Source organism: Maniola hyperantus, chromosome 9, assembly GCF_902806685.2.
Source record: "Maniola hyperantus chromosome 9, iAphHyp1.2, whole genome shotgun sequence".
Taxonomy (NCBI): Eukaryota; Metazoa; Arthropoda; class Insecta; order Lepidoptera; family Nymphalidae; genus Maniola; species Maniola hyperantus.
Window position 1 is genome coordinate 7,214,039 of NC_048544.1, and position 20,458 is coordinate 7,234,496.

Here is a 20,458-nt window from a genome sequence, read left to right on the forward strand (position 1 = left end):
TGCTTAATTATTTATTTATCCATGTTGATAATTATTTAGTTGGGGTCACTTAAATATAGCTTAGTTTAGTTCAATAGTTTAATCACGTCGGTTACACATTACGTACTATATACTTCTATTTATACATTAGCCTAGGTATTTAATTTTTATTATTATTTTATTTTTAATTTACAAGCTTATAGTCATAAACAGTGTGCTTAGTATGACAAATTGTACCCTATTTGCTTAACTTTAAAGCTTAATATAAGTTCGTCTAGATAGATGATTCGATAGGATCTATCTAGGAATTGTGAAATTAAAATCGGTGTTACTGAATTTTTAACTTTAAATAAATAATATTTAGGTTCATTTATCTCCGGCAGAGTTCTACCAACGTGGGTGATATGTTAAATCTCATACTAAGCACTCAGCTGAGAGCGAAGGGGTTCCAATAATATCTATAAAAACGTTTAACTCTCTTCGGCATAACTAATGCATTTTGTAGTATAGAAGCGCACGTGAAGTTGGTAGTTGGCGTCAGGTAAAAATAACTCACGACAGTGAAAAGGATGTCAGCGGATATAATATACTTCTGCTCAGCTATTCATTCGCTAATTAAGTGTCAAACGATGAGTGACAGCCATCAAGCTCATTTGAAATTGGTTGGATCTACATTGCTGCTTCACTGAGTAATATATAAATAATTTTTCGTTGAAATCCTTCAATGGATTAGAAATAAATGTCAAAAGAGCTCTGTGACTATCGTTAACAAGATCATTAATCGTTGGACCTGAGTTAGCGAATCACCCGAAGCGATGACTGGAGGTTGAGGATTGAATCGCGGGGCGGAACGTCCACCGTCTTGTATAACCAAATCGATCGGTAAAGCATGCGCTGCGCAGGTTCAAAGTTAGTCTTTTCCAGACGACAATACCTAATTACTACACACACGGCTTTTACTTCATTCGTTGTGATATTATGCCGCGTACAAATCTGAATGTGTGTGTGAAACGTATGAAGCGAAACCAGGTTCCGCAATGAAATAATTAATTGCAGTCCATATTGTTGCAATGCATATGATACATTGCAGCAAGTGGAACAGGACAGGCCGTGAATGTGGAATCCACAAAATGACTAATTAGGTTCTTAAATGACGCCAGTTATTGATGCAGTTCGTGCGCGTAGAATGTTACAGAGTTTGTCGGAAATAGACGCGTGTAGGTAGAGGTACGAACGATCGGGTTTCGTGAGCACTGCGAATGTTTTTGATAATGAAGAATAATTCGCATGTTACGTTTTACCAATCGGTACGCAGCATTACTCGAGATCGCCAGCGTTAATGAGTGAAAATTATCTCAAACCCCTTCGTCTCCACTCGAAAGCTTTTAGTTTTTAGGGTTTCTTGGATTCTGTTCCGTGATATTTTGAAGACGGATGGTGATGTCAGTCAGTGACATGTTAGGTAGGTTCGCGAAGTCCTGAATATTGGCGGCCGTGGTCGAAGGCCGGTCGAACGGATATCCCATGTTGCGTCTGTCGGGGTACAGTCTGTCCTTCAATCCGCAGAAGCTGGATGCCTCTACACATGACAACTGTTGACCTTCGGGATTGTTTATCTGAAAATGGAAACAGGTTAGTATTCGGTAGTGGGCAACATTTTAGTTCAAGGTTTTGAGGACTGGTTGTAATCCGAAAGGTCGTATATATATAGGTTTATAGGTTTAAAATCCAAAGTTAGTCTATTAATTAATTAATTATTATTGTAGTTCTTATTTTAGCTGCAGTTGGCTGGTATTTGCCTGACTAATAGTATATCATCGTCATGATCAACCCATCGCCGGTTCACAACAGAACTCAGGTTTCCTCTCAGAATGAGAATGGTTTGGCCATAATCTACCACGCTGTCAAGTGCGGTTTGGTAGACGTCACACACCTGAGAACGTGATGGAGACTCAAGCTAGCAGGCTTCCTCATGATGTTTTATTTTACCGTTTAAACACGTGTCACTTAATTTCTAAAATTAAAGATGGGCGTTATTGGCTATTTCTGGCAACGGTTAATCAACAGTTATTTAGTTTCAATACCAATATTGATAACCGTTGCCGAATATCAGTATCAGAGTTGTGTTTCAACTAATTTAATATGCGCAACGCGCAGCGGTTTCCGTTGTAGTAACTAAGCTAGCTGCCGTATCAATAACGGCTGTATAGCTAGCGCGCGCATATTCACTAAAATAAAACCAATTTTACTTTCATGAATATCGTGAAGTAATCACAACCTTAAGTTCATAGCAGCAAAGTTTAATTATAATGATCATTGACATAGGTCAAACTATAGTGGACTCCTGCACGAATAGTTTGCCACAATCCAGTTAACCAAAAACATTTCACGAAGATTGATAAACCAAAGAGGACCTTATCTCTATTACTCTAAGGCTAACTGTATTAAGATTGATAGATCAAAGTGTAATGGACAAGTACTTGTACAGTTAAGCCTTAGCGTAATAGAGATACGGTCGGCTTTGGTTTATCAAGTTCTTAGTTACTAAGCCGGTAGCCAATAACCGCTCCTTCTCAGCTTTCAGTGAGAGAATGAAAGAGAAGGCATAATTATTGCGTTTCTAGTTACCAAAAAACCAAACAATGCATTGTCAGTTGCCCGTTGGCAGCGTTGCGTTGTCAGGTGGTTCGTCATAGCTGATGTTAGCTGATAACCGTTGCTAGCTACGACAATAACGCTACGGTACGCTATAGGCACGGCAGCGGTTTTCAGTTAAGTTAAGCTATAGCGGACACATGTCTATCTAAGATAGCTCTGATAAGTTAGAAATGCGTGCCCGAAATCGAACCATGGACCACCCAACTAGGAGGCCGATATTAATCACTAGGCTATTACCGGTTTTTTGTCGTGCATAACTAGCTACCTAGCTGAAAATACTTAGTTAACTTACGCTGGCCATACACGATCATTTTTACTGGACGCCGTAAACTTGATCGTGTATGGCCAGCATTAATATATACCAAGCAAAAAAAAACTTACGCTGTCAAGATCGTAATTGGAGAGCATGACGAAGAGTTCGTACTGCGCACCGGGCTCCGTGCCCTTCGGTACCAGCATGTGCTGTGGCCAACCACAGCCGCAGAAGTTGAAGCTGGCAAGACTCGGGTTCCTCGCGTCCGAGCCCTGAGCGGAAAGGTCGCGGAACGTCTGCTCGAACGGGATAGTCAACGACGACTGTGTCGACTGGCGGACGATTCTATTCTGACCCGCGTTCACTGCGAAATTCAATATTGGAAATGTGGGTAGGTAACCTAAACAAGCTATCAGTGGGGAGTGGAGACTGTCCATAGAAGTAAAAACTTTGGTTTTTTAGGATTTTTAAATTTCATTTTTGTAGGTAAATATAAATCATTATCATTAATTAGTTGGGTCTATAATCTACATTCCACATCTATCGGCACTCCGAGCACTATTAACATCAGCATGTCGGTGACGCGACCTTGAAGTTTTTACCCATTCCAAGATCGCCCAACGCGCCTATAGAAGTTTTCACTCCGATAAGAGGGTAAATAGGTCACTTAATTGACAAGGTCATAAGCAATTACCTAGGCTTCCAGGGACACATGGCCTTACCGAGACTTGATACCTAACTCAAATTCATCATGATCAACCCATAGCCGGCTCACTACAGAGCATGGGTCAGTGGGTTTGACCATAGTCCACCACGCTGGCCAAGTGCGAATTGGCGAACTTCACTAGCAATTTGCGCAAAATCGGGATTAAAAAGGCTATAATTACATGGCACAACGAATCTGTCCATCTCGATGAACATTTTGCGTTGATCGTTGAGGATCCACGGCAGGTTGCGCTCGTCAAACTTCGGAGACATGAAAATGCGGACCGTGGTGCGTCGCGCGTTACCGGTGTTATTAGCGTCAATCCTGGAAAGAGATAAGGTATAAGAAGATGTTCTTGCCTAAATACACTTATCCTACACCACCTGAGCTCTTTACCCGACACTAGCTGAGCTCTTTTTACCTTACGCCAACTGAGCTCTTTTTATCTCACGCTATCTGAGCTCTTTACATGACGCTGAGCTCTTTTTATCTCAAGTCATCTGAGCTTTGTGAAATCGAAATAAAACTTACACGTATTGTGATGGGTTTGACAAATTCAAATAAACCGCGGCGCCGTGTATGCGCGCTTCACCCATTACAATACAAATCCAAACTTACACGTAGGTACTGAGATGGGTGGAGCGCGCGTGAACGGCGCCGCGGTTGAAGAAGTTGAGCTCGCGGGAAAAATCGAAACAAAACTTACACGTACCTATTGTGATGGGTGAAGCGCGCGTACACGGCGCGCCGCGGTTGGAGAAGCGAGTCCGCGGGACAAATCCAAATAAAACTTACACGTATTGGAACGGGCGATGGTTGAGATGGTTGAAGCGCGCGTACACGGCGCCGCGGTCGGAGAAGTCGAGCCCGCGGGACATGTCCACATCGCTCTGCATCCAGAACGTGTTGAGCGTGTTCGCGTCGCCCGTGGCGCTCTCTACTCTCACTCCTGTTATTTGAACACCTGGGTTCTCCAACTGAAATGGTAAAATGAGATAGCATGACCTCCCCGGCGCAGTGGTGAGTGGTATGATGGTTGTGACCATTGCTGACATGAACGTTGGAGAACGAACATTGATGAAGCTATCTCAACAGGAATGGTCAGGCTGGTAACCTTAGTTTTACGTGTTTTCGAAGACCTCCTTGACACGATGAGGAAGTAGATGCTGTGGTCTCATAAGTGGTCACGGATTATAGATTCCCGGCAGAGGCAACTTAGGAATTTATAATTTCTAATCTGTCGCTGGTCTTGTTTAGTGGGAGAACTTTCTTTTCTTTCATTTAAAATCCGTGTTACCACTCGATAATTGATTGCAAAAAAAATCAGTGACCCTCCTTTTTAGGGTTCCGTAATAACAAGGAACCCTTATAGTTTCGCCATGTCCGTCCGTCCTCGGTTAATCTCAGAGATTATTACTGCTAGAAATCTGTAATTTGGCATGGGTATAAATATTAATCACGCCGACAAAGTGGTGAAGTAAAATTGTAATAAATATTTTTTTTTAGGGTAGCTCCCCTACATGTAAAATGGGAAAGAATTTTTATTTCTTGTCTACCCTATAGTGTAGGGTATCGTTGAATACGTCTTAAAAATACTGTGGGCGTGGGAACATCATTTTTCGATTTCTAGATCCGTTTGTAAAATATGATGTTTTAAAGTGCTAATTTTTATTAGAGTCAAGTGTCCCCCCAGCTTAATCAGCCAAATGGTAGTAGGATTGATGTCGTTCGAATAAATATATATGAAAAAGTGGATATAGTATTCATGTGGATGATAGAAGAAAAAGTATTAGGTAGGTAGGTATGTACCTTCCGGAATCTGCAATAGCTACCTCAGAGCGCGTGTAAGGACGAACGTTGGGAGACTCCTTGAATCGTTGGAAAAGATCGTCAACAAATGCGTGCCAGCGGTAGAAGAACGGATCACGCATGTTTGTCGCCTCGTCAGCCATTACTTGGAACGATTCCTGAAAATATACAGTGCTATTGTAAACTATAGACTATAGTTAGGCCTACTTTTTCACTCATTCACTCTTGACTTGGAGGTACCTTAACCTATCATCGAGTCACTCGATCACCGGGACAGCATAAGATGACTAAGTAGGTAATATTTTATACAGGCATATTATGCCCTCATCATAATCGTCAACCGATACATGTTCACTGCTAGGCATAGGTCTCTTGTAGGGATCTCCACACGCCACAGTCTTGCACCGCCTGAAACCAGCGGTTCCCTGCCGATTCATTTGATGTAGTGTGTCCGCCTAGTGGGGGTAATCCATTCCAACATTGCGCTCTCCGGTGTGAGGTTGCCATTCCAGCACCTTGGGTCCCCAACTTGGGCATATTATGTATCTGGTGATCCAGCTTAAAATTTAGTATAATTTAATGTTTAACTATGATTACCAGATAGCGATTATTCGGATCGTGCATGTACCCAGCGAAACTGTGGCCATTGTTGTGAAGTGAGCCGTAGAAGTCTCGGTTGGGAGACAAAATGCTTGACTCTATGATGTTGCCTAGAGTATCGATGTCCAGAGGCTGTGTGGAACCATTGGGCTAGAAATAAGAATAAAATCAGACCATAATGATATAGGTAGGTACTTAATGTATTAGAATGAGAATTTTTTTATTCACAGGAATTTATTTAAAACCGTGCAGTATCTAGTCAAAATCAAAATCAAAAGATTTTTTGTGATGATGCAGTTTAAGATTGAAGCGGACAAATTTGGTAGGGCAGTTTCATTAAACCCATAACCCTGATCGGTGTCTACGTGGAATGCTAAATCGCATGGTGGCAGGGCTTTGCCAGTAGGTTGGTAACTAGTTAGGTCTGGTCTGGTCCCACTAGGGGAAGATCATCAAAAACACGTAAAACTAAGGTCACACTCACCAGCCTAACCATTCCTGTTGAGATAGCTTCCTCAATGTTCCTTCTCCAACGGTTCATGTCAGCAATGGTCACGACGAGGCCGTCCACGGGGCGGTTGAGGTCCGACCAACGCATGTTCGCTTGCCGGGGCGGCCAGCCGCGCGATGTTGTCAAACTGTCCAATTTCGGGAAATATGCTTCCGCAATAGGTTCATTGAAATCGCTGAACTTCTTTACTCTAGCTAAATTGTTAAGTAAACGTTCTCCATTGTATCTGAGAATGAACAAGTAAAACTTTTAAATAATATTTACCCACAATTTTAATTTGTAACCTGCAGGGCTAGGTAATTGATCCTCTCTCCTTTTGTTTTCATGAGTAAGTATAATCCTGTAATAAGTGATCGTGAAGGTAGAACCAGAAGCTCGGTGACAAAGTCTATAAGTACTCATAATCACTTTGTCGGTGATAAAAGGTCCTGACTTACTGATCAATCAATGCACAGCCTAAAATACCACTGAAGTAAAACTTGAAATTCTGACAGTAAGTAGCTAGTTCCTTTTATGACATGACAAGGCACTCACTAAGAAAGAAGTTTTGAAAATTCCACCCCTAAGGGGGTTAATATGGTATGAAAGTTTGTATGCAAGCCCGGCATTTTTCAAGTTATATCTACGAAAATAGTTTTTTGGGCTTTCGGTTAAATAAATGAAGAAATACCTATTAAGTGTTTCAGGATTTTTGGAAATTCCATCAAATGTACGAAATTGTTTGCTAAATAAAACTATCAACGGGGCCCTAGGGTGAGTAGATAAGTGGTGACAGGGGGAATTGTAAGAAAAACCAGCCAAGTGCGAGTCAGGTTCGCGCAATGAGGGTTCCGTACTACAGTCGTATTTTTTCGACATTTTGCACGTTAATTCAAAAACTATGATGCATAAAAATAAATAAAAATCTGTTTTAGAATGTAAAAGTGAAGATCTTTCATATGATACCCCACTTGATATAGTCACTCACTTCGAAAGTTGAAAATACTAATTATTAGTTCATGACCACAATTTAATTTTTTTTGTGTGATCCAACCCTAAATTCACGGTTTTCAGATTTTTCCCCAAATGTCAGCTATATGATCTACCTACCTGCCAAATTTCATGATTCTAGGTCAACGGGAAGTACCCTGTAGGTTTCTTGACAGACAGACGGACAGACAGACAGACAGACAGACAACAAAGTGATCCTATAAGGGTTCCGTTTTTCCTTTTGAGGTACGGAACCCTAAAAATGAGTAAGTAAGTAGGTACCTGGCAATCACTTGCTGATGCATGTAGAAAAATAGTTCACCACGACGATCTTTTGCAACAATTTCGCGTTGGGTCGACGAGAATGGATAGACAAGATGCCAATGCCAGTGGTGAAGATTTATGCCCATGTCTTCTCTCCAATAAGCCAGCCTGTGCTCAATATCCAAATCCGTAGCTGTGTAATCTCTTGGAATGATGATTGGGATACGCTGTAATTATAATTGTTCATGATAGACAATATTGCGTATACTTAATTAATAATTTTTTAGTAGTTAATAGTAAAGAGGAATAGCCTAGTGGTTAGACGTCGGCCTGTTGTCCGGTGGTCCGAGGTACGATCCCGGGTTAGGCAGCATGGAAGACTGGCTAAACGTGCTTAGTAGATGTTGATGAAACTTGGGACGGCGCTGTGATCAGTGCTATGTTCTTATAAGCTGGTCTCAGGTTTAACTCCCGGTGGTTTTCTTTGGAATCAATGTAAATATTATGTAAATAATTAAGCCCGTGTATTTTTGTAACTACCTACTTACGAGAATCTGCCAAATCACAAACAGACGTTTTTAAAACGGAGCTACCATTGAGTTTATTTGGTTGCTATTCAAATGAGGGTCAATCTATGTTGGTCCCTATGGAAAGCGATAGGGAGCGGGCTAGGGTAACTTTTCTGAAGAAAAAAAACAGTTGATAGGTGAGGTCTTTACTTACTGGAGCTCCTCTGCTGGCAACAGTAGCCGACTCTCGAGCTTTAGCGAAAACTTTTGAATCAATGAACTTAGAAGGAAAAGTTTCAGCGAAGTTTTGGATCGGAATATTTCTAGTATCACGTCTGTAACAAAATGGATTGTTAGGCAAGTATTTTATGTCCTACTAGATGATGCCCTCCTGATTTTTTCTCTTCCTTCCTTATTCGGTACGCTATGTGGCCATGTGGGGTCGGCACAACAATATGTCTTCTTCCCATAAATTAAGGAACCTTTTTCCACTCGCTTCTGTCACCCGTCAACGCATTCGTATCTCACATTGTATATTATTATTTATTATTATTTATTTATTTATTATTTAATTAGAACGGCCATAAAGCCAATTACACTAATTAAACTACGAGTAAAAACTAACATAAACATACTTACAAAAATTGTTAAAATTATAAATTTTAAAAAGCAAAATTATAAATTTTCACAAAAGTGCAAGATCTGACCCATGAGGTCAGCCCATTTGTCAGCAAATATGTCACAGCGAGGGGACTCCTTCAGCAGCGCGTTGAGCGCAGCCAAAGTGCGCGGTATGGGTGACCTGGAGCGCGCTACCGTGCGACTAAACGGACTTACGAAAAATTTGGAGCGGTGGCGGAGATAGATATATCGACCTTTAGAAAGAAATGGCGGTTTTGTGGAGCATTGTCTCTGTCGTTGAGACCGACAAAACGTCACATAAGTATGAGTGACAGAGACAACGCTCTACAAAGCCGAAATTCATTCTAATCCGATGTACCTACCTACATTATTTTCTGCCGCGTACTGTAATGAATTACCTATTCGACAAGAGGGAGGAGGAGTCACTAAATAATTTTAAATACATATCAATAATTTCAGTAGTGAGTTAACATACATATCACCAATTTCGTCACTGGCAGTAAGCGAGACCGTGGCCGAGTGGTCAAGGCATCGGGCGCGAACCCAGAAGATGCAGGTTCGATTCCTGTCGGTTACGCAATTTTTGATATGTATTTAAAATTATTTAGTAATTTCCTTGTGTGTAGGAAAGGTGTAGGTAAAACACTAAAAAATTATAAAAAACAAGAGGGAGTCAGTACGAACCTGTGCATCAATGCGACCGAGTAGCTGTAGTTGAACAGTTGCGGGTTGAGGTTAACTCGGGCAAATACGCAGGTCGAAAGTAGATCTTGTAGCTGGTTTTCCGGTACAGCTGCAAAAAAGTTGTTAATCATGATAAGCTATAACTTAAATATTAGGAGTAGGTACGTAAGCTCTTTTTCATTTGATAAATCAAAGGTAGATAGAATATCTCAAAGGTAACGAACACGAATGTTGGTAGGTATAGGTATATCATCTATCATCTACACATTGATATTATACTTTGGAATTGGATAAAGTACTGTTGTACCAGCCCTAGTGCATTTTAAGGGGGGACAACGAAATACTGGTCATCACTACCCATATTATAAATGCGAAAGTGTGTGTTGTTTGTTGGTTTAATGTTTTTTTTTTTTTTTTTTTTTGTTTATTTGAAAGTAATCAACAGCGTAAATACATAATTATTATTTAAATTTAAATCTAGGTATAACAGAAGGCCAAAAGAGATTACTTAAAATTATAATTAAACTATTTTAACAGAATAGAGTTAGAATAAATGTAGGTATATACAATAATAAAATAAAATTACAACAGTGTGTGTATGATTGTATGTGTGTGTGTATGCGTGTGTGAGTGTGTGCTTATGAGTATGTGTGAGCGTGTGTGCATGTGTGTGTGTGTGTAAATGGGAGTGTATGATTGCATGCATATTTAGATGTTAGCTACTTTTTTTTTTGATTTACGATGATAGTTTCTTAATTCCTTTTTAAATTTATTGTTTGATAGGTAAAATAAGTCAAACTCAGCGAACTGATTGTTATAAGTACGTACCAAGCGTGGAATTATAGAATTTCGCGCATAATTTGAGTTAGATTTGGGAACACAATAAATGTGATTGAAGGACAAACCAACTTTTGTTGGTTTGTCCTTCAATCACGTCGCAACGGAGCAACGGATCAGCGTGATTTTTTGTATGGGTATAGTTTAAGGCTTTTTATTCCGGAAAATCATAAAGTTCCCACGAGATTTTCAAAAACGAAATCCACGCGTACGAAGTCGCGAGCATTAGTTAGTTTTGTAATAAAAAATAGTTATGTAGGGTGATTTTATCGGTATAGGAACTTCACACCCAAAATCTATAGATCCAGGTTATCTCACTGTAAGCAAAAAGCGGTGATAAGCTAGTGGTTAAGACGACGGCCTCCTACTCTAGGAGTCCGGGGTTCGATACCGAATTCCGCTAACTTTTTGGAGATATGTGCGTTTTAAGCAATGAAATATCCCTTATATTTCATTATCCCTTATATATCATAAAATGCACATAACTCCGTTTTAACGGTGAAGGAAAACATCGTGAGGAAACCTGTATGCCTTTGAGATCTCCATGTGCCTACCTATACCTACTCAAAGGTGTGTAAAACTGTAAAATCGCCAATCTGCACTTGGCCAGCGTAGGTAGACTATGATCGAACCCTTCACATTCTGAGAGGAGACCCGTGCTCAGTACCTACTGAGCCAGCGTTGGGTTAATGATGATGATGCAAAAAGAGCTCACAAACTATTCAATTTATTTTAAAAATATTAAAGACTAGCCTTGTCCCGCGACTTGTCCCACGTGATATAAATTTATCGCCCTCGAGGATAATACAGCTATACCTACCTATTACCTAGTACCTACCACAGTTTTACGATCTATTCGTAAAACTGAGTAAATACCCACATACTTAGTGAAATAACTTTCAGAATAGCATCATTAGGTCCGGAGATTACTCTCTACATCTAAACTTACACATTTTTTTCTAAAATTAGTGTAGGTAAATACCTAAAAGCTCAGCAATGACTTCATCTGCCATTTCTTGGTGTGCAGGCAGGAACACGGAGAATTCAGAATCTACGGGCAATCTTTTGGCCTTTGTAAACGCTGGCGTTCTTTTCAGACTTTTCAGTGGAACAACCCGCGTGGCATCTTCACCAAAACGATTGTTGATCTCGATACCATTGTTTTTGTAATTGTCTCCCTGAAAAAATAGGCTTAAGGTAAGATACGGTAAGGTATCTGACCATCTATAAAATACCGAAAGTTTGTTGTGGACTCTTCTCAGTTTTCAGACCAGGACCCGTTTGCAACCCTCGTAGAACTTTGTTTTTAAGTTTAAGTAGGTTATTAATTATTAACATAACATAATTTAAATAATTAATAAGCCGTGATAGCCTAGTGGTTAAGACGTCCTCCTCCTAGTCGAGGGGTCCGGAGTTTGATCCCTGGAATGCACTTTAACAGCTTTTCGGAATTACGTGCATTTAAGCAATTAAAAGTAACACTTGCTTTAAAGGTGAAAGAGAACATCGTGAGGGAACCTGCATGCCTGAGAGTTTTCCATAATGTTCTCAAAGCTATGTGAAGTCTGACCATGAGCACTTGGCCACAGCGTGGTGAACTATGATGGCCTAAACCATGGATATAATGATGCGCCCGCGCACTTGCTTGACAATTTAGGTAGGTAGTAGATATACATAAATATACAAATTTATATACCTAAATGATTTTCCTTAAGACACAATGAAACCAGTAATTAATATTATTATTTTATCATAATATTGTTGACGTATTCAGGATAAATGTAGGTAGGTACAGAAATAGGGAAGAACCTGTTTGCTCACATATATATATCATATCATTTTCGATATGTATCTTTTAAAATGTAAAAAGTAGTTATATAGACATTACTAAAATAGTTGGACATAATATGGTCTCGCAAAGTTTTTTGTAGATATTGATATTATGTTCTTTAATACCTACTGTACAATATTTTTTGTAAGACATTTTATGGCTATTATTTATTGATAGGTGTACTTGGAGGATTCTTGTAGCCAGTAAAACTTCAGCCTTCTATATTAAAGACACTTTAATTTCTATTTCTATTAATAATTAGGATACACGACAAAAGCATGGTTGCACTTAGTGCAGACCACAGACAACGACTGACTTAGAAATTCTGAGTTGCCATAATACAGTTCAACACTCCTCCTCAACCCTGAATTTCTTCAATCTCTTACTTCTACACACTATCTTAGTTTTCTGACATTTTTACCTAACTTTACTTTTACAACTTTCATATTCTGACTTTTTATATCCTTCTGTTATTCTATACTTTTTAATCTTTGACAAAAATATTCTTTGACAATTAAGTTTTGACAATTTAATCTAAAAAACAACCAATAATGTAAACAAATAAAACGATATTTATTCTTTAAATTGAGTAATACTAATAACTATTAATATTTACTAACACTCTTCTATTCCCATACAGGTTCTAAAATAATTAAAAAGATTTTTGTGCAGCGGTTTAGTCAACACATCTGCAACTTGTTCTGAAGTGTTAATATACACCAATACAATAACATTCTGTTCTATTAAGTTTCTAATAAAATGATGCTTTATATCAATGTGTTTTACTCTTTTGCTATTTTCTCTATTTTTAGCTATGTGGATACAAGACTGGTTATCTTCAAAAATAATTATACTTTCACATTGAATTTCAAGATTATTCAAAAGTCCTTTAAACCACACTGATTCCCGTGCTATCATACTTAGAGCCATATATTCTGATTCGGCAGTTGAAAGAGAGACCGTTTTCTGTTTTTGAGTAGACCATTGTACAATATTTCCATATAACAGTAAACAGTAACCTGACACTGATTTTCTATCAACATCAGCTGCCCAGTCAGAATCACAATATCCCTCGGCTACATTCTTACATGGTTTATTCTTATACACTAATCCATAATTTGCCGTCTGCTTTAAGTATCTCAGAACTCTTTTCAGGTAGGTAAAATGTTTATCGGATGCATTGTTCTGATACCTACTAAAATAGCTCACCGCAAAAGACAAATCAGGCCTAGTACAAATAACTAAATATATCAAACACCCAATTAACTCACGGTAAGGCTGGGTACAAGTATAACTTTCTGGTTTTTCTAGTTTCAGTCCAACTTCACAAGGAGTAGCTACACTTTTACAGTCCTTCATGTTAAACTTTGTAAGAACTTTTTCTATATAACTTTTCTGATGAATTTTAATCATACCTTTAGAAAACTCTCTTTCTATTTCTATCCCTAAAAACTTATGAACTTGACCCAAACTAACCATTTCAAATTGTTTTTCTAGTTTAAACTTAAGGTCTTTAATTTTCTCTTCACATGCACTCATAATTAAAATGTCATCCACGTACAGAAACACATACACACTTATCTCACCATTTTCGTTTTGTAATAAGTATAAACAACTATCATAATCTGAGCACTTGAAGTTGTTTGCACACATAAACTCGTGGAATACTTTATTCCAACACCTTGGGCTTTGCTTCAAGCCATAAATTGACTTGTTAAGTTTGCACACTTTTTCACTATTATGCTGACCTGGTAGACTCATGTATATCTCCTCCTTAAGTATGCCATGGAGAAAAGCAGTTTTCACATCCAACTGTTCTATCTTTAGATTGTTATGATTTGCAATTACAAGCAATGACCTTAACGTTGTGAGTCTTCCAACAGGAGCATATGTTTCTTCATATTGTGAAGTCTGGAAACCTTTTGCCACTAACCTGGCTTTGTAGTTATTATCTGATTTCTTTCGAAATACCCATCGACTTTCTATGACTTCCTTATCCTTTGGTCTTTCTACCATAGTCCATGTTTGATGTTTCTCATGTGACTGCAATTCGCTATCCATTGCTTCTTTCCATCTGTCACTTTCTACGCTTTCCACTGCTTCTTGTAATGTCCTTGGTTCATCATTTATAAATTCTTGAGAAATGTATGCAGCATGGAATGTCTCATAGTCTTCTAACCATACTGGTCTTTTTCTTTGTCTCTGTTCCCTTTCTGTATCATTTATTTCTTGATAAGGTTCGGTAGATGTCTTTCCTGTACTTTTTTTCTCAGTACTACTTATTGATTGATCTTGCTGGCTCTTTTCTCTACAAGGCAATGGCAAGTTTGATGGTAAGTCATCTTCTTCTATGTATGTAAAAGTTTCCATGTTACTTCTTGGTTTTTCATTAAATATTACATCTCTACTTCTAATAATTTTCTTCAGCTCGGAATCCCAGAGTCTATATCCATTATCACAGTAGCCAACCATGTAATACTTCTTTGATTTCACATCAAACTTTCCATTTCTGTGCTCCTTGCCAATATGTACATATGCCTCAGTACCAAAGGCTTTTATTTTAGAATAATCTGGACTTCTACCATACCAAATCTCAGCAGGTATGACACCTCTGCTGGTTGGAATTCTGTTAATTATGTAGGTAGCACTGTATACCGCTTCTCCCCATAATTGTTTTTCCAAACTTGTGTCGGCTAATAAAGTTCTTGCCTTTTCTACAACAGTTCTGTTGAATCTTTCTGACTTCCCGTTTTGCTGGGGTGTGTAGCTTATTGTAAATTCAATTTTTATTCCCTTTTCTTCGCAATAGCTTTTAAATTCTATGTTGTCATATTCCTTCCCATTATCGCACCGAAATCTAGATATTTTCTTATCAAATTGGGTTTCTACCAAATTTACATATTTCTTGAAACACTGTAGCACCTCCGTTTTGCTTTCTAACAAATAGACTGTTGTAAAATGGCTGTAATCATCAACAAAACTTAAATATATTTCTTGTTACCATATGTCGCTGGATTAATTGGACCGCACAAATCCGAATGAATAACTTCTAAAATTCTCTTACTTTTGTAATTATATTCTGCAAATGGCAATCTAGTCTGTCTTCCCTTTAAACAAGGTTCACATAATATTTCTTTATTTGAGTTTTCAAAAGATATTAGTTTTCTAGACTTCAATTTTTCTAACTTTCCTTTTGAAGCATGTCCAAGTTTTCTATGCCAATCATTCTGAGTTTCTGAAATGCTATAAGCTTTCTGTGCACATAATTCTTCATCTTTCAAATTTAGGGTTAATCTGTATAACTTATTTATTTTATTACCTTTTAGTATTGTTTTGTTATTCTTGTGAATAGTCAACCTATTATTTTCAAAGGTTATCCCAAATCCGGAGTTTTCAATTTTATTTACTGACAGCAGATTACACCGCAGGTCTGGCACAAACAGCACATTTTTCAATTTAACCTCCTTTGTATAAATAACACCTGACTCATATGCATTTAACACCTCACCGTCCTTGGCAATATTAATTTTAATAGGGGTCTCTAACTTCTCGATCCTACTAAAATATTCTCTTTTGTTAACCAGATGATCCGTAGCCCCAGAATCAACTATAAACTCTATTTTTCTGGAACTTTCCTGTGTTACTAATGCTTCTGAAGATGTCATAAAGGAAACCTCATCTTCTCTTTCCTTCTGAACAATATTAGCTGAGCCTTGTGCTTTTCTAAAACGGCACTGAGCCTTCCGGTGGCCCCGCTTCCCGCAATTATAACAGTTAAATGGGAAACTGCTGGTGCTGCTGCTTGGCGAATTATTAAATTTCTTATTATTCTGTTTCTTTCTTTGATTCAATATAAATGCATCACTCTCCTCTTGAGTTCCAAAACCTATTCTTTTAATTTCTTCATCTAATAATCTTTTCTTAATAAATTCTAACGTAATATCTGAACTATTTAAGGTTTCTATCGCCGTAACTACATATTGGAATGCCGGAGGCATAGCCAATAACATGTAGCAACAGACTTCACTCTCACTAGGTTGAGCGCCCGATTCTTTTAATTCTCTTACCAGTTTTTCAAAAACAATGAAATAGTTTTCAAGACCTTCCACTCCATCATATTTCTGGGTTAACAATCTTTTTCTTGTAATTAACTGTGACGCTATACCTTTCCTTGCAAAAGTATCATCAAGTTTCTTCAATAATTCTTTTGACGTTTTACACTCCTTGATTATTTCCAAATGAGTATCACTAATGCATTGGACCAGAATGTCCATGCATTTTCCTTCCTTCGTAGAATCCGGCTTTTCTTCTGATTCTGACGAAAATACGTAACTGTATAGATTTTGCGCTTGCAATACAATCTTTATTCTAAACAACCAGTTACTATAATTTGAGCCGGCAAATGGCGTGACGCCATACTTGTTCTTTTTGTCGTGTTCCTCCATTTCGCGGCGTGGCGTTCTTTTCTTTTCTTTTTTTTAATTTCTTCTGGCGTGACCTGGGTCCATAACCATGATAGGTGTACTTGGAGGATTCTTGTAGCCAGTAAAACTTCAGCCTTCTATATTAAAGACACTTTAATTTCTATTTCTATTAATAATTAGGATACACGACAAAAGCATGGTTGCACTTAGTGCAGACCACAGACAACGACTGACTTAGAAATTCTGAGTTGCCATAATACAGTTCAACATTTATATCTACCTTGGGATACATAATTGAAGTTTTAGTAAGGATCCCTAATCTTTTCTAGTGATGTTATATATAAATATAGGTCTAAACTCTTGAAAGAATTTTTGAAATCGATCCAGTAGTTTTTGAGTTTATTCGTTACAAACATACAAAAACAGGCCAAGTGCGAGTCAGGCTCGTGCAACGAGGGTTCCGTACTACAGTGGTATTTTTTCGACATTTTGCACGATAAATCAAAAACTATGATGCATAAAAATAAATAAAAATCTGTTTTAGAATACACAGGTGAAGCCCTTTCATATGATACCCCACTTGATATAGTTATCTTACTTCGAAAATTGAAAAACTATTTTTTAGTTCATGACCACAATTCAATTTTGTTTGTGTGATGTAACCACAAATTCACAGTTTTCAGATTTTTCCCCTGATGTCTGCTATAAGACCTACCTACCTGTAAAATTTCATGATTCTAGGTCAACGGGAAGTACCCTGTAGGTTTCTTGACAGACTGACACACAGGCAGACAGACATTCAACAAAGTGATCCTATAAAGGTTCCGTTTTTCCTTTTGAGGTGCGGAACCCTAAAAATACAAATCTTTCCTCTTTATAATATTAGTGTAGGTAGATGTTGAAAAATTACCTAGGTAGTAGATTTCATCAAAGATTAAGAGAAAGAAAAAAACCACAAAAACTTACCAAAAACTGTTCAGTGAGTTGGAAGAGTACTTTCTTGTCGCCCTTTGTTGACACCATAGGTTCGTTTGGGCGATCGAAGAGGAGCATGAAATTTTCAGTAAGGTCAGCCATTTTTAATCCCTATCACCTCCAAATGGAATTAAAAATAAAAATAAATAAGTACTTAAGTAATTCTATTACATAGACCCACTTCACAGGGCCTGTGAAGTGATGTGGTCAGTATTACGATATTCCATATAATTTATACTTATTTTCCTAAGGATCCGAGTGCAAAAATTGCAAATATACCACATACAAAACTGCACATAAACAACGGTGAACATAAACCACAAATGAATTGATAATATTGGCGTGAGAATAAAAATATTAATCATCAATAACAACTCATGTTTACGGAAGTGGCTTTAGGGGTTAGCCGAAAAAAAAACCGGCCAAGTGCGAGTCAGACTCGCGCACCGAGGGTTCCGTACTACAGCCGTACTTATTCGACAATAATAAACAAAAATCTGTTTTAGAATGTACAGTTAAATCCCTTTCATATTGTTGGAACTGGCTGTAAACTAAATTGTTTATATTAAAATATATTCTTATTCTTATTTTTTCTAAAATCCTTTGTTTTACGTTCGATGACTTATTAACTCACTTCAAATATATATCTCAAACAGGACGTCCAAGTTTTTCCTTTTACTGATATTTTTCCTATAAAATCAAAATATCCCAACACATATGAAACCCCACTTGGTATATTAATCTTACTTTGAAAGTTGATAATATTTGTTCATGAACACATTTTAATTTTTTTTTCAGGATGTAACCACAAATTCACAGTTTTCGGATTTTTCCCCTTAAGTGTGCTACCTACCTACTTGCCGAACTTGCATGATTTTATTTCAACGGGAAGTACCCTCTCTCTAAGTTTCTTGACAAGACAGACAGACAGACAACAAAGTGATCCTATAAGGGTTCCGTTTTTCCTTTTGAGGTACGGAACCCTAAAATGAACAAGTATCTAGAGTCTGATTTAGGTACCTTGGTAGTTAGCCTACCTACTTACGAAGTTGTGAACAAGACTATATAGCTATAAGCTATTATATTAATCTGTGCTATAAGCTAGGTATGTAATGTACTATTGAACTACCTCGGCCGGATTTTATAATAATTCGGTAGGAACAATTTCGACAAGTATAGCCGTACAGCCATGATAGCCTAGCGGTGACCACTTTCGCCTCCTGTTCAGTGGAGGTCGGGGGTTCCATCCACTCTAACTTTTTGGAGTTATATGCGTTTTAGGAAATTAAATATCACTGGTTTTAACGGTGAATAAAAACATCGTGAGGAAACCTGCGTGCCTGAGAGTTCTCCATAATGTCCTCAAGTCTGCCAATCCGCACTTGGCCAGCATGGTAGACTATGGCCAAATCTTTCTCATCTGAGAGGAAACCCGTGGTCTGTAGTGACTAGTGAGCCGGCGCGGCGATGGGTTGATCATGACGATGATGATGACCTAATTATGAAGTTATTCAATGTTCAAGAATATAGCTAGGTATTGCGGCCAGATTTTACAAGTCGATAGGAACAACTTCGAGAAGGAGGGTAACATAAGAATTCATCAGGGCTGGAAAGCTACGTCTTCGAATCCGTCGGGCTTCAATGAATGTTTCTTATATCTAGTCCTATGGTAGTGACGTATGGAGTGAAAACGTAAACACTGACAGTTGGCCTCATCAACAAATTAAAAGTCGCCCAGAGCGCTATGAAGTGAGCTATGTTGGGTATCTCTTTCAGGGATAAAATCCGCAACGAGAAAATTTGTAAAACAACAGCGACCGACCCAGCTCAAAGGCTTAGCGAGCTGAATTGGCAGTGACTATGTCTGTCACAGAACCGACGGCCGGTGAGGCCGATGTTCTGATGTGTAGAGTAGAGTACACCCTGTACCGTTACGCGCAGTGTAGGATGATCTCCAGTGCACTGGACCGATGACCTTAAGAAGTTGGTGGGAAGCAGGCTGGTGAGGACAGCGGAGGACCATGTTTGATCGCGCTCTTGAAAAGAGCTAGGTCACGCAGTGGACGCACACAGGCTGATGGATTGGATTGCACAGGGGGCTAAAATCACGAAGTAGAAAATATAAGGGAATCTGTAGGCTATTTTACGTCGTTACGGCGGTTACGCAATCATCCGAGTCCGTGAAAATACGTTCCTTTTTGTTTTGTATGGGAGCTTATGACATACCTATGTCGTAGATAACCGCATGTCTTCTCACGGATGACGGATAGAACTCGGATGACGGAAGTGCAGTGCGTAATCGCCGGGGTGGAATTTTCAAAAATCCTTTCTTACTGTCCACGTCTTAATAGCTATCCACATTCTAAATTTCAGCCAAAATTGTTCAATAGTATGAGGCATGAGCTGTGCGTTGTGAGATCAGCCAGTTAAGTAGTCAGTTTGCTTTCCTTTTATATTATTACAGATTATTATGGAAAGTAGAGGTTCCGTACCTCAAAAAGAAAAAAGAAACCCTTATAAGATCACTTTCTGTCTATTTGTCTGTCCGTTTGTTCTTTTGTCTGTCGTGACTCGTGTCCATTGATGTTGGAATCCCCCTCTACTCGTGTCTGACAAAAAAAACCTAACTTAACAACATCATAGATGGCGCTGTCCATCATTAACTGGAGGCGTAAAAGCTCCAGAATTGTATTTTCATGGGTAAGTCTTTAATAATTATTTCATCGCTACCAACCGCGATTTTTACTCCGAAAATCGCTGAAAATTAAAGATTTGCATATTATAAGTGTAATCATCTCGTGATAAAG

General features: G+C 38.4%; 2 protein-coding genes across 2 annotated transcripts in view; one reads left to right on the forward strand and one right to left on the reverse strand.

The window, feature by feature from the left end:
* Positions 1-2: 2 nt before the first annotated feature.
* LOC117984963 (phenoloxidase 1-like) lies at positions 3-17,897 on the reverse strand. The gene is made up of 12 exons (XM_034971638.2): positions 17,643-17,897; positions 11,404-11,599; positions 9,585-9,693; positions 8,473-8,593; positions 7,768-7,976; positions 6,490-6,742; positions 6,003-6,155; positions 5,429-5,563; positions 4,392-4,573; positions 3,778-3,920; positions 3,019-3,254; positions 3-1,595 (listed from the first exon to the last, which is right to left on the reverse strand). Exons 1-12 carry the CDS (start codon positions 17,751-17,753, stop codon positions 1,365-1,367), a joined length of 2,079 nt encoding a protein of 692 aa, XP_034827529.1. The 5' UTR covers positions 17,754-17,897; the 3' UTR covers positions 3-1,364.
* Positions 17,898-20,309: 2,412 nt separating this feature from the next.
* LOC117984992 (very long chain fatty acid elongase AAEL008004-like) overlaps positions 20,310-20,458 on the forward strand; it is a 49,135-nt gene continuing 48,986 nt past the window's right edge. Inside the window, exon 1 of the mRNA XM_069501057.1 lies at positions 20,310-20,351. The gene's annotated coding sequence lies outside the window, so the exon portion shown is untranslated. The remainder of the gene's footprint in view (positions 20,352-20,458) is intronic.